Source organism: Phodopus roborovskii, unplaced genomic scaffold, assembly GCF_943737965.1.
Source record: "Phodopus roborovskii unplaced genomic scaffold, PHOROB, whole genome shotgun sequence".
NCBI lineage: Eukaryota > Metazoa > Chordata > Mammalia > Rodentia > Cricetidae > Phodopus > Phodopus roborovskii.
In genome coordinates, this window is record NW_026126407.1 from 16,585,978 (window position 1) to 16,600,110 (window position 14,133).

The 14,133-nt window shown below is 43.3% G+C and overlaps 1 protein-coding gene across 1 annotated transcript in view; it reads right to left on the reverse strand.

The window, feature by feature from the left end:
• Window positions 1-335: 335 nt before the first annotated feature.
• Hs3st3a1 (heparan sulfate-glucosamine 3-sulfotransferase 3A1) overlaps window positions 336-14,133 on the reverse strand; it is an 82,777-nt gene continuing 68,979 nt past the window's right edge. The window contains exon 2 of the mRNA XM_051180390.1: window positions 336-1,508. Within this exon, the coding sequence (XP_051036347.1) occupies window positions 887-1,508 (622 nt within the window). The 3' untranslated portion in view covers window positions 336-886. The remainder of the gene's footprint in view (window positions 1,509-14,133) is intronic.

A 14,133-nucleotide genomic window follows, 5' to 3' on the forward strand; every position in this document is an offset into this window, starting at 1 on the left:
CTGCCCATATCCCCTCAATTGAAGAATGCAGTCATTTCCCTGGAAATCAAATGGCCATCCAGGGGTCAGGTTTCCTTGGCTTCACATGCTTTGATCAGCCAAGAGGCAAGAGGGGCTCCCCAGAGAGCTTGTATCCCCATCTCAGTAACTTCCATGAATACAGCTATGTCATGAGGCTGCATCCCATAGGCCAGTCTTGAACTGGGATTGCAGTAACAAACCCTCTCTGCCCTTTTGGGGTCACTCCAGAGTTTCTAAAGCTCCAGGTGTCTTAACCCCGCCCCATCCCCCACCCCCACAGCCCCATCATAAAACAGAGAAAAAGTGGCAGACAGGATTGTGTCCAGGATCTACCACCTGGCTTCAAGATAAGTCATTTAACCTCCCTGAGACTCAGGTTTCCTTACCTCTAAACAGGAAATGGTGATCTCAAAAATGCACTTCACGCTTGCAGCATCAGGGTAAGGATTAAAACTATAACTGAAAACCGCCCAGTGCATACACAGAGCACCATTAACTGAGACATGACTTTTGAGAAAGGTAGGAAAATGAAAGGCCAGGTTCAATTCTACCAGGTTTCTGTACCTAACAAAAGGGAGGTTTACCCTGGGAATTTTCTTAATCGGTTTAGTGGGGACTAGCGCTTATCCTTTGCAATTGCAAGTTCAGAACATAAACAAACTGAAGTGGGAGGGTCTTAGATACACGAAATTTGCTTTTCTGCTATGTGCAAGTTTGACGCTGGTTACCCAATGGGAACTGAAGAGGGGGGGAAAACTACTACAACACATACTTAATACAGAAATATTAAAATGTCTTTTCTCTACCGACTGGTAAAAAAATATATTATATTTTGATAATTTTTTTTCTTTTTAAATTATATCTGCTATTCATCCCAGCCAAAGTCGCGACCGGTCATCTGGTAGAACTTGCGGTTGAAGGGCCGGTAAAAGTCACGCAGCTGCCGCAGCACCTCCCGCGCGATGACAGGGTGCGCACGACCCTTGGTCTTGCCCAGGCAGTGTGGCTTGCCGCTGCCCTCCGCCTTCTTGAGGCACGGGAAGCCCTTGGTCTGGTTGAAGTAGAAGTGTTTGTCGGTGATGATGCGTTTGAGGCCCAGGAAATCCTGCACGCGGCGCAGCTCACCCGCTGGGTCGCTGACCAGCCGCTCCCCGCTCACAAAGAGCATCTGGCCCAGAGGGAAGTGGCGCAGCCAGGGCTCCAGGTGCTTGGCGTACAAGCCGATCTGGATGGCACTCCAGGACGTGTCGATGAGGCCCGCGCTGCGGTTGCGGAATGTCAGGCTCTCGAAGCTGGGGATATCTGGCCGCTTGGACAGCGTCTGCGTGTAGTCCGAGATGGCCCTGGTCACCGGGTCCCGCACCACCACGATGAGCTTGGTGTCCTTGGACATGGCTGAGATGCGCGCTGGTGCCTCCTGGGTCACAAAGTAGCTGGGTGTCTTCTCCATGGTGATCTGGCCTTCCAGGGTTCTGGGCATCAGGTCCCTGTGGCAAGCAGAAAGTTTTGTTAGGACCTGGGAGTAGTAAGCCAAGTCCCCTTCTGAACCCCCAAAATCTGGGATCAGATTTCCCTGGGGGCTTGTAGTACCAGTCCCCTGACTTCCTGAATGCTTGATGACTTGAGCATAGGCCTTAGAACAATCATATTGTCCCTGTCATACAGTATTTGTGGCAATTAATATATCCCAAGAGTTCAGAAATGCTCCCAACACAGAATAAAGGCTCTGTTACTGCTGTCCACCTACCATACTCAACATCAGTGCTTTTTGTAGGTGAATTATAGCAACATCATAAATACAATTATAGTACTATCAAATGACATTAAAATACCCGATGCCACCCTGTCCATACCTGTCCCAAGTCTTAGAGAGGAGCTTTGTCCTTTATATAAAAACAAACAAACAATAATCTCTCTCTAAAAGGATTTCCTCACTAACAAAAGAATCCTTTTTAATGATTTGTTATTATTATTATGTTTAATTATGTATCTCTGTGTCCATTTGTACAAATGAGTGATGGAACTGGTGGTGACTGGAAGTGGTGGCTGGATCTCCTGGAGCTGGAGCTGAGAATGACTGAGCTTCCTGAGGATAGAGGCAGTGAGAGCTGAACTCAGATTCTCTGAAAGAGCAGCAAGTACTAGGAACCACCTAGCCATGCCTCCAGCACCTCCTTTGAAATGTAAATGTCAATGATTTACTTCTCCCTAGTTTTGGTTACTTGTCTCCAACAACAGCCCAAAATTATTGCACAGAAATTTCAGGAATAAACAATCTGTAACTTTTAAATTGCATGTCATCCCAAACAGCATGGTGGAATCTCCCACAGTTCCCTTCTCTCTATCCAGGACAGGAATTATTCCTTTGTCCAGCATATCCATTTTTTTTATAGACTACCTGTCCACTGGTCACTTAATCAAATTGTTCAATAAATTATCAAAGTCCCTGTTCAGTGGAGGTCCCAAAGGGAAAGGACAATGACAAGGGCACCAGAGCACAGCACACAGGAGCACGTATTAAAGCTGCAGCTGCGTGTAAAAGTATGTGGCAAGCGGGGGGGGGGGGGGCATACAAAGGTAGCAGGGTAAGTCTGGAATTAGCCTGGGTTTCGGAACCCCACTGGGGCTCTTTGTGTAGCAGGGTAAGCCTCATGAGTACAGAGAAAATGACTTTTATATAACACAAAACACTCGTCTTCACAACTCCTCAGGGTACCATCTTGTATGTAATGGTTTGAAAAGTCCTGATTGTCATGTTCTAAATATCTCAGTTTCCTTTCTATTCCTTTGGTGTTTGATGGGAGTCGCTTCCATCTAGGGCTGATAATGCATGGGTTGAGGACAGGAAGGACAGTGTGATCCCTGGGTGCCTTCCTCTTTCCTGGATGGGCACCACCGGCATGCTCTAATGTCTTGTGTGGATTTGGGACAATTATAATTTTTCTGAAATCCATCTAGTAAGAACTCCATTCTAGGCCACACTTTGTGCATTCTGCCTTTCTTTATTCCTTCTTGGCTAGACATCCTCTCCCCTCTTTCTAATTCCCTGGTTTGCATTTTAGCATTCTACCAGAATTCTTGTCAATATCTATCAGTTACAGGGAAGAGTTCTGATTTCCCCTTTGATGCAAGCATCATCTAGGGCTATATTTGTTCATTGTTGTTTTGCTTTCACAGTTCTGCAGCATCTGTTTTGCATATGTACATAAAGGATCTGCTTTTGTTGGGTGCTTTTCTTTGTTGTCCTCTTATCACCTTCCCTACCTACCCTGGTTGCTTAAGTGTACAGGAAGTGGAAAATGTTAAATGTAAAAGATGAAAACAAGTCAAGTAAACCTCACCTCATATCTCCTTCAAGAATGCAAAATGATAGCCAACTTCATTTATGAGCCCCCCCCCACCCCCATCTCTACCCTGCCTCATCCACTCCCTAACCATGCCAACTGGCTTGTCTTAAAGCCAATTGGCAGGCATCCTCTCAATTACTTTGCAAGCATTTGTGCTCCCATGTGGGTTATTTCTGGCACACATTCCTCTGCCTTTTCGATGTCTAGTGTTAACAATGTCTCGGCTTATCCGATGGAGCCTATGTCCTATATTTGTTACTTTGACAATTTTAATCAAGTGATTTTCTTCTTCCAGGGAGAATTCTAGCTGTATGTTTGATATATAGTGCTCAAGTCTTAGTTTTCATTTTTAAAAAATTTTGTAATTTATTTTGTAAAATGACACACCACATTAACCATCTCTGAGATATACTCAAGGGCTGGGCATAGGTGAGCATAGCCCAGAGCACATTCCACGTAACTGAGATGACCATTACCTTTCCTCACCTGTGCATGCTAGACCCCCTGAAGAGTCAGCTAGACCAAGCTGCTTCCAAGACTTATAATGCCCTTGTACAAGACAAACTGAGAAATCTGTCCCAAGATGGTGAAAGAAATTTGATCAAATCTATGGAAAAGTGTTGGGCTCTAAGCAAACACCTTACTCTGGAGGAGTAAGGGAGTGTGTGTTGACTTAAGACACAGCGGCAGATGCCAGCCACCTTGTCTGTAATCACTGAGTTATAACTATTTTATTTCCTATTTTGTGCTGAGTCTTAGAGAGCAGACCACTCTCTAGAGTTGCTGGCTAGCTTGTTTCTGGAAGCAGATAGACTCCTGGGAACCTTTCTCAGAGACTGTGCTTGACAAAAACAAACTCTACTAAACCTCGGAAAAAGGATCCATATTTCAAAAAGCTTATTCCAAATAGGTGTGGGTGTTTGAAAGGAGATGGCCCAAACAGGACTTCCCAAGAAAGTCACCCTCAATACCTGCTGTCACTCGGAGGATGGGGAATGGGGAAACCAGACTGGTTAGAGGGGAGTAGAGAATTGCTTCATCGTGGATATGAGCTCTCAGCTAGAGATCAAGAGTTCTGGAAACTTATTGCACTGCTCATACATAGTTAACACGTCCCAAACCTAAGGAAACAGAGACTCTATGCTAAGAATAGTTTACAACAAGTTTTCTTTTCTTTTTTTTTTTTCCACTCAAGAAGGAACAAAGGCTTTGAAAGATGGATCTAGCTAGATTACGTCTTTCAGCTTAAAGATAACTAAATGCAGGGGCTAAGTACTCAAAGGGCCTGTGGTTTTGTTTTCATCTTGCTAGACCAAAGGGAAATAAAATAATTTTTGACAGTTTGTCGAGCTGATCTGAAATCAGAAAATGGAGTTTGTGGCTTATCCCTTCTAATGGCTGACAGGGCTCAGGGGAAACAAGCTGTGACTTAACTTGCCTAAACTCAGCTTATTCCTCTCAACAAAAAAGCCAAGCCTAATGCCTCAGGAATCTGGTCTATAAAGGATGGCAAGGTGACTGTTGCAGGGGTTATAGGACCCCTCTCTCCAGATAATAGGACTCCAGATAAAACCAGAAAAGCCTTCTTTACCCTGGTCCCAGGGTATCCAGCATTGGCACAGACATTGAAGATCATGAGCTGGTCACTTCTTTGGAGAGACATATGTTGATTGGTTGTGTTGGGAGAGGCGAGCATAATCTGTAATGGATTCGGTTACCTCCCACAAGGGGGCCCTCACTCCAGAAAGAACATTCATCAGAGCTTGTATCTGCTTTGCACATCATACCACTCTCACTTCGGAGCTGATCCATAACTGTGTGACATCTATGGGACTAGGATTGTGCCTGTAGGAAATGTTAGAGCCAAGCAGGCACCATAGCAGATAGGTTAAGTAGCTTGTTCTTCTGTATCAAAGCCAGTGGCCAAGACAATAGTTTATGGCAAGAGTGCTAAAATGACCTGGAGGGCTTTCCCTCTCCATACTGGGGCAGGAGACACACCCACCTTTGTGGCTGGGCCTCATAGGTAGTCTGAGAATCAGGATGGCCCCCTTGGATTAGGCAACCAATGTTTCACCATTGTCAGCATACAGACACCTCAGTTACCATGAGAACTGTCTACAAAGAGCCATCAAGGCCACTCAGTAACTTCATTTAGAATACTTCTAATATACACAAGAAGGTACAAAAAGGGTCCATGTGTTCAGTCATTGTTACCAATTTGGGCCCTTTCTACTGGATTCCCACTGCCTTCACACTGTTCTTGATCCTCCACCTTTCCTGAAAAATTACTACAGGTCAATCTGGAAGTAGCTTCAGATGAATAAATAAATGGATGGATGGATGAATGAATGGACAGATGGGTGGATAAATACTCTTTTCCTATTTTTTTAGTAAGTTGCATTTAATCTATCAACCACTTAATATGCATAAAAGTCAATATAGATATAAGCAGGGTGGAAATTTACAAGAGCACCTTCATGATTCAAATGGAGGTAAAATGTTTAGAATATACCGAAAAATAAATGTAGTAAAATGGTAAGTTGGAGTAAATGAAAAGTAAAGTTGTTTATCCATGAACTGATGCCATCAAGTGGGTAAAGAGACAAACCCCAAAGTGAAAGAAAATGTTTATAAAATGTATATCTGCCAAAAGCCATATTGGTAGAATATAAAGTACTCCTACAAGTCAGTAAGTTAAAGACAAAAAAAAATAAACAAATTGAGAGAAAAATGAGCAAAAATCTTGGGCAACCCTTTCATGCAAAACATGATATCCAAATGTTCAATTAATTTCTCAGAAGTTATTAGGCTCAGGAAATGGAAACTAAACCCCTGTATCAATACCATAACATGACTCATCCACTCAGACAACTGAAATAGAAGCTACTGAAGTTTTTAAGTGTGTGTGAGGATGAGCAATAGCTGGCATCTTGCTAGTGGTCAGCAAGCTGACACAGTGATTTCAGAGCTGGTTAGCACAGTTCACCAGAGCTGTCCCCAGCAACTTGGTGCCTAGTGATTTTGCACATTGTTCATCCATGGTCACGTAATAATGATGGTCCCAAATTCAAGGTCCCCAAACGCTCATCAAAACAAGAAATGAATATATACCCAGCACAATCAGAATGGATGACTTCACATCTACCAGTCACACCTGCCTTTGGATGAGTCTGGATGACATCACATCTGCCAGTCACAACTGCCAGTGGATGAGTGTCAAAAACAATGCTAATAAGCACAGCTAGTCCTGGCAACAAACGCATCTGCTGCATGACTGTTGCAGTGGTTTGAATGACATGCCTGTCAGAGTCTCTGGCATTGAATATTTGGTCCTCAATTGGTGTTCCTGCTTGGGGGGGGTGGTTGGAGGTGTGGCCTTGGTGGAGGAAATACATCACTTGTGGGGGGGGGAGGTTGGGACTTTAAAGATAGTTTTAATTTCAAATTTGCTGTTTACTGGTAGTTTGTGATATGAGCTCTCAGCTGTTCTTACCACCATGCACAGTGCTGGCGGCCATGCTTCCTCTCTGTGATGGTGGGGATGGACTCTGATCTATCCCTATGAACCTGTCAGCACTCCCCCAAAAACACATTTTTTTTTTCTATAAATTGCCTTGGTCATGGTGTTGTACCACAGCAATAGAAAAGAAGCTAATAAGGCTGTGTCTATGAAACGCTGACGATCAGAGCTGGGAAGAAGGCTCAGTTTGGTGAAGTGCATGCTACAGAAGCATGACAACCTGAGCTCAGACCCCTAGAACATGTATAAAAAGTCAGAGACAACACAGTGTGTCTGTAATCCTGGCAATGGGGTGGGGGGTGCAGGGATGAGCAGATCCTTGGACTCGATGGCCAACCTGTTCAGCCAAATCAGTGAACCGGTAGTTCAGACAAGTTCAATGAGAGCCCCATCTCAAAAAATAAAATAAAATAAAATATGCAGTGAAGAAGCAATTAGAGAAGGCAGAAGACACTAGACACCAGCCTGTGGCTCCACATGCATGTGTGTGCCTTCCATGACTCCATGACTGCATATGCACTTGCGCACACACACACACACACACACACACACACACACACACACACACACACACACACACCACAAAACAAGCAGGAAATCCCTGTATCTGACTAGATGTTAGAGCATTTGTTGCCCATGCGGGAATCAGTGTGGGGAAGGAAGAATAAAAGCTTTTAAAGTGTTTTAAAGTGACGGAGTATACCTGTCGGGATATTCCTCACACAGGGTGTCCACATTGTTAAACCCTGCAGTGGAACTGCACCCTCCGATTTGTGTGTTTTTGTGTATTTAAGTTATAGCTGAATAAATATTTTACTGTGCTTATAAAAAATAAATGGCCAGTTTCCCATAAAGCTCAAAAAAAAAAATCAGCCTGTATTTTGCAAAGCCTAAACAAAACAAAAATCACATTTGCCAAAATAGGCACATCTCAGTTTTGAAGAGGTGTAGATGACAAAGGAAAAGGAGTGGGGCACATCTACCTAGGCTACCCATGTCTACTTTCCTCTCACCCCAAGTAAGCCAGAACAGAAGCGCACAGCATCTGTCCTACACGTGGACGCCTGTTCCCACAGCTGGGGCACAGTGGTGGGCATTGCTATAGAGAAGATGCTCAAGAATCTGGCCTGTAACGAGGAATTATCTCAAGATAGTTTTGCAAGTGGTGCTTGCAAGATGTCTTGGAAATAACATTCTTGTTTTATCGTTGCAGATCTGAAAGAGAAATAAAGTGGACTTATGATCTCCGTGTGTGTGTGTGAATTAATAATATAATAAAATATTCACTAATAAAATAATTAATATCACCTAATACAGCAGTTCTCAACCTGTGGATTGCAACCCCTTTGGGAGTCACATATCAGATATCCTGCATACCAGATATTTACATTATGATTCATAACAGTAGGGAAATTAGTTATGAAGTAGCAATGAAAATAATTTTCTGGTTGGAGGGGGTTGCCACAACATGAGGAACAACTGTATTAAAGGGTCTCAGTGTCGGGAAAGTTGAGAACCATTAACCCAGACTGTAACTGGTTCTCCTCTCTGTGCTTTGGACTTGCTTATGCAGCATCAGATAAGAAGCCAACAATTAAAGGGGCTGAGAAATGGAATCCACAAACAAGGACTTAAAACAAGAGCTTGGACAACTACTAGAGAAAATGAGGACCCAAGAGAGTGGCCCAGAATACCATGGAAGATTCAGAAAAGGCCTAAACTGTGGCCTGAAGAGAGATGAAATGAAGGACTCGTCTGCCTGCATGACCAGGGTAGTCATGTGTCTGTAGACTGAAAATTGAGTACACACTCACTGCCATGGAAATGACTGGAATCAGTGTGAAGGTTAGAGAGAACATAGGTGTCTGTAGAAATCTTTTCCCATTTGGTCCAAGCATGAGGAACTCAGTGTCCATGGTGGGAAAGACAGAGGAAGGGAGTCTAAGAGTCATGTTTAGAGGGGGAAATGAGGATACTGTAAGTGATTTATATGGGGTAGCATGGGTGTTTCCAAAGAAGATAACAAAGGTTTAAAGGAAGAAAATGACAAGTACTTTAAAACTAGCAAATTGTTTGTGGTTGAGGTAGTCCTGTCCCCACACAAAATAATTTTCTGTTTAGTGGGGTTGGAATTACTGACAAAAAAAGGGTTATTTTTCCCCAATACCCAGAAGGAGACACAACATTGGTGGTGTTCTGGAATATGGCTGTTTAGCAGCCCTGTGAAATCTGTCAGTACAGCTTCCTGGAAAACTCAGAACTGATAGAAATAATACACATTCCAGCCACTTTCTGCTATTTATAAGTTGCTTTAGGCAAGTTACTGTAGTACTTTGGACCTACATTTCCTCATTGGAAAAACACGACTGATTCTGTGTATGTTTTGGGACACTCGTTTGTCTAACTTAATGCTCTGAAGAGTGGCAACAGAAAGACCAGGAAGTCTAGAGATAAGCGCCTGATAGCATTTGACAAAAGCAAGTTCATGACAGAGGTGACCAGCATCTACCTCTTGCTTCCTGGAAATAAGATGGCATGGCTACAAGCTGAAGTTTGGAGACCAGGCTTTGTTAAAATTAACAGATCCAGGGAAGGTTGAGTTCAAGCCCAGGCCTTGGGAAGAACCTGGTAAGAAAGGAGACAATAGACGCTTAAGAAGCATTTCCCACAGACTGAGGCAGATGAATAATCCCTCTGGTCTCACCACCACCAGGGCAGCTAAGAATATGAACTTTAGTTTCAGAAGACAGAGAGGTAACAAGTTTGTCCCACTGATAGCTGTGGCCAATAGGAATAGGATAAAATTCTAAGTCTTTCTCATGTGAGAGAGCATGTTCTTTGAATCCTTCCAGATACCCAGGCAGCGTCGGTGTGACCCCTCCTATCAGCATCGCTGACCATCTTGGACATTGTGCTTAAATGCTTAATTATTAAATGTATTCCTTGCCCCATTCATCTTGGCATGTAAATTGCCTGTCCCTGAATCTCAAAACAGGAAGTAGCCTGTTATCCTGTTTTCCAAAAGTGCTCTTCTACAAGGGAAGCATAGCTGCAAGGGGAAATCCTGGGTTGCAACACAAGGACGATTGGCCTTAAGGGATCGATAAATCTTGCCAATTTGCCTGTGCATGCTCTTAGCCTGTCTCTGCAAGCCTCCAGCTACAGAATACACCAGGAAGGACTTTCTCTCTGGATAGCCGATGTCTGCAGGTAGTCCCTGGAGATCCCTAACCGTGTGTGTCTGAGAAGGGAGGAAACCATGTTGAGTCAGGAGCTGTCAGCTTGCTGTCCCCAGGGCCAAGGCTCACTCATGCTAATATTTCTTCTCCTGCTGTTGTGATGTGAGAGCCCACTCAAAACGTGACTCGTAAAGCTGGCCAGGAAACTCCCTTCTGCTGATGTTTGAGTTGGCTGATGTTATAAACTGGCTCCCACACTGAGCAAACTTGTATGGACCATTCTAATAATCATACCATCAGTGAGGTAAGTTAAATGTTAGATTGAGCAGCTGGAATACATTCCGGTGCTATGGATGGTCAATGCCTTCCAAGACTGGATGATCAAAGAATAGGAGGGGATGGAAACGATTCTGACTGTCCCGAGATTCAGGATTCAACATGTACAGGGGTTTATTTCAAGAATAAAACTCCAGGGGAATACAGAAAGACAAGAGACGGGGTTTCTCTGTGTAGCTTTGGAGTCTGTCCTGAAACTCACTCTGTAGACCAGGCTGGCCTCGAACTCACAGAGATCCACCTGCCTCTGCCTCCTGAGTTCTGGGATTAAGAGTATGTGACACTATGGCCCCACCTATGTCAACGATTTTTTTTATTGCTTCCAAAGATACGTGGAAAAGGTAGAAAATATATCTGTGGTCATCAAATTCCAAAGAGTCACCTTGAACTGGAAGAACAAGAGGTATTTTGGATCCCAAGTGTAAAGAGTGATCATGCCTGTGAATGCTGAGAGTCTCCCAGTCATACCCCCCCATCACATCACTCACTGATGATCTAGAGCTGTGCTTATCAACCTGTGGGTCATGACCCTCACAGAGGCCTCATATCAGATATTTACATTACGATTCATAGCAGTAGCAAAATTACATTTATGAAGTAGCAAGGAACTTCTTTTATGGTTCAGGGTCACCACAACATGAGGTCGCAGCATTAGAAAGGTTGAAAGCCATTGGTCTTAAAACTAGAACAGCATCCTACGAATTTCACTGCCTCCTTCTGAGCTTAAGTCTCCTTCATCAGGGAACTGATGTAGTCATAAGTTTAAGATGACATTTGCACATCTGTTTACATTTCCACATCTGTCTATGTTGTTTCAAAGCCTGCTCCAAGGTGAGATCAAGTGCTCCTCTTGTCTGTCCCTAAGACAATTAGAACCTAAGAAACCATGCTGAGGAGTAGGGCTATGCCTCGTCCCCTCCACAGAGGGCTAAAGTTGTTTGTGGGACTAAGAGATTGCTTACACTACCCTAGAATACCTGCAGCTCTTGCTCCTTGCTGTTGCCACTCACTGCTAGCACAGACCCATGTGGGCATGCCCTAGTAGGTGTTATAGGGTTTGGGAATGGAGAATCTCACAGGCATGCACACAGAAAGGGAATAACAGTTGAGCTACCTCGGGGAAAGAGACCGGAGAATGTAGGCTTAGAGCTTGTTTAGTATGAGTGCCCAATAGTGGTAAAAGTTAAAAAGAAAAAACGAAAACAAAAACACGCTTTTTATTCAGCTAAGTTTTATTTCATCTGAAGTAGTATCAAAGTGACATAATGTTAAGAAGTGCAAAGATTCGGGAAAATTCACATCTGCCCTGGTCTTTGGAAAGAAATTTGCATGTTCATTTTAGCCAAAGGATTGAACAAGTGAAGTTAAAATGTCTTGAATGAGTCAATATTTCTTGAATGAAGTATGTGTAAAAAAAAAAAAAAATTAGAAACATCTAAAATCAGAACAGAACAAAATCTTACAAAACCAGATTCAGTGTAGTTTAAAAGGCCACATGTAGCAGAAATACAATGGCACCACATTATATGGTCTCTAGAACCACGGCTAGAAAGTCACAAACCCTGAGGCATGTGCATATTTATGAGCAATTAACAGGCAGACAGACAGACAGGCAGGCAGGCAGACAGACAGACAGAATAAGAGACTATAGATAGACATCAGAGATACAGGTACATAAAAGGGGGCAAATCTTTCAAAGATGGGAACATTTGCCGCTGCTGTATCCTGAAGAGCTCTGTGGGATTGTAGACCTGGGGCACAGGGGGAGAAATCCCCTGAGCCCTTCAGCACCTTCCTGTCACACTCAGTTCTTCAGTTTCCATGACACAGTGCTGGCTGAGACCTCTTAACCCCTTAGACTACTACTCTATCCTACTTCATTTGCCTTAATTCTAAAATACACTGTGCCCAGAACTTGGCCACTCTGATGTTGGTTGCTGAAGAGTAAGATTTGTCATTATGTGCCATGAGCGTATGCCAGTGTAAGATAACAATAAATAAAACACAGCCCAACCACAGAGGGGAAATTCCCAGAAGGGCTTAGACCCAGGAAGATTGTTCAATGTGGATCCTCATTAAAGGCAGAACCGATTTCTTTAGTTTACCTAGTGTTTTCACTGTGTCTAAAATCAACTACTTAGAAGAAGGAAGTAGAATTTTTAATGACAGCATGGAGACCATGTGCTAAGGGCAGGCAAGCTCTTGGGTGCTCAGTGGCTGCTTCATCAAGTCCCCATCTGAGCTCACCCTGGCTCCTGGCAGGATTTTCATAAAAGACAGGTTTGAGAACCACTATCAGAACTGTGTTACTGTAGACAGGGACTTCAGCATGGCACTGTAGTGAGGCACTGTCTCTGCCTGGAATTGTCAGGCACGTGTTCATGTGTGCAGCTGGAGATAAGGCAACTGCCCTTCTCTGACTTGGCAGGCAATGTGCAAAGCTTGTAGGAAAAAGAACCTGTCAGGACATGAGCAGGGGAAATCTGAACCTGCAGGGAGTCTCTGCCCCATTTTCATTTTGGCAGTGGTAGGCTTTGGTTCCTTCAGTCTTTCCTCGTTACTTCCTAAATTTTTGAAGCTTTACACAGATTAATGCAATCATCTGACACATGCCCACCTGAGCTCTTTTGGTGGCTTTATTTCCTGGCAGACAACTTTTAAAGACATGTAGAAATCACTTGATTTCTTAAGTTTTACATTCGACCTTAATTAATATTTTTGACCAGAGTGTATTATAATTTCCACACTTCAAAAACTCTTTATGTCTCGATCAGCAAACTCGATTCCATCTTCCAAACCTATCTATTTTCTTTAACCTGTATGCAACACTAGCAACAAGCATCCCACAGTGCCAGGGGCTGAGAGTGGAGGGAATGGTGATTGAAAGCTTAGCAGATACAGGGTTTCCTTCTGAGGTCACAGAATCGGGTAATGCTGATGATTAGCTTTCTTTTTGTAATCCACAAACTTTGTCGAAACAGCCATACCTATTTTCTTCCCACTGTCTGTTCAGCTTTTGAAATGTAAGCACAAAGAGGGAGGAGCAGAAGCCATATGGCATGCAGGTCTAAACTATTTACTGTCTGGATCTTTTCAAAAAACATTTCTCGGTCCATGATTGAGACCATTACTGTCAATAGAATAAAATTAATATGAGGGATATTGATTGCAATATAATTAGTGTTTACTGAAAGTTTAGGGTTGAAAAATAAATCTTACTGTGTGAGTGTCATAGGTCATGATTTGTGTATATCTTTATTTTATGGCTCATCCAAACACTGCTAGCCCATCCACAGAAAATCCCAAATGAGCAATAATAATTAAATTGAGTCATCTTTGGTGGTTTGCCAACTTTCAGACATACGAAAACAATAGATTTAAGCTTATTTTTCTGTTTTATTATTACCGAGGAATATCTGTCAAAGTGAGGGAAAGAGCACGTTTCATCTAGCAGTGTATTAGCTTGATTTATAACTTTTAAAATGTTTAGACACATGGTATGCGAACCTTCAGTGGTACCCTCATCCAGGGACATGGAGATGTGAAGGTTGGGTCCAGAGAATGTACAGAGGACCCGGGGAAGTCATTAGGAAGAAAAACGAGGCAGCCAGACAGGGCCCTTGGTGCCAAATAAACCTGGGGGCTGTCAGAAACAGACCCTGCAGGCAGAGTGACTAGTGCCTCCACCACAGCAGAGATGTCGCAGATGCCTTGCATCTGTGCGCTG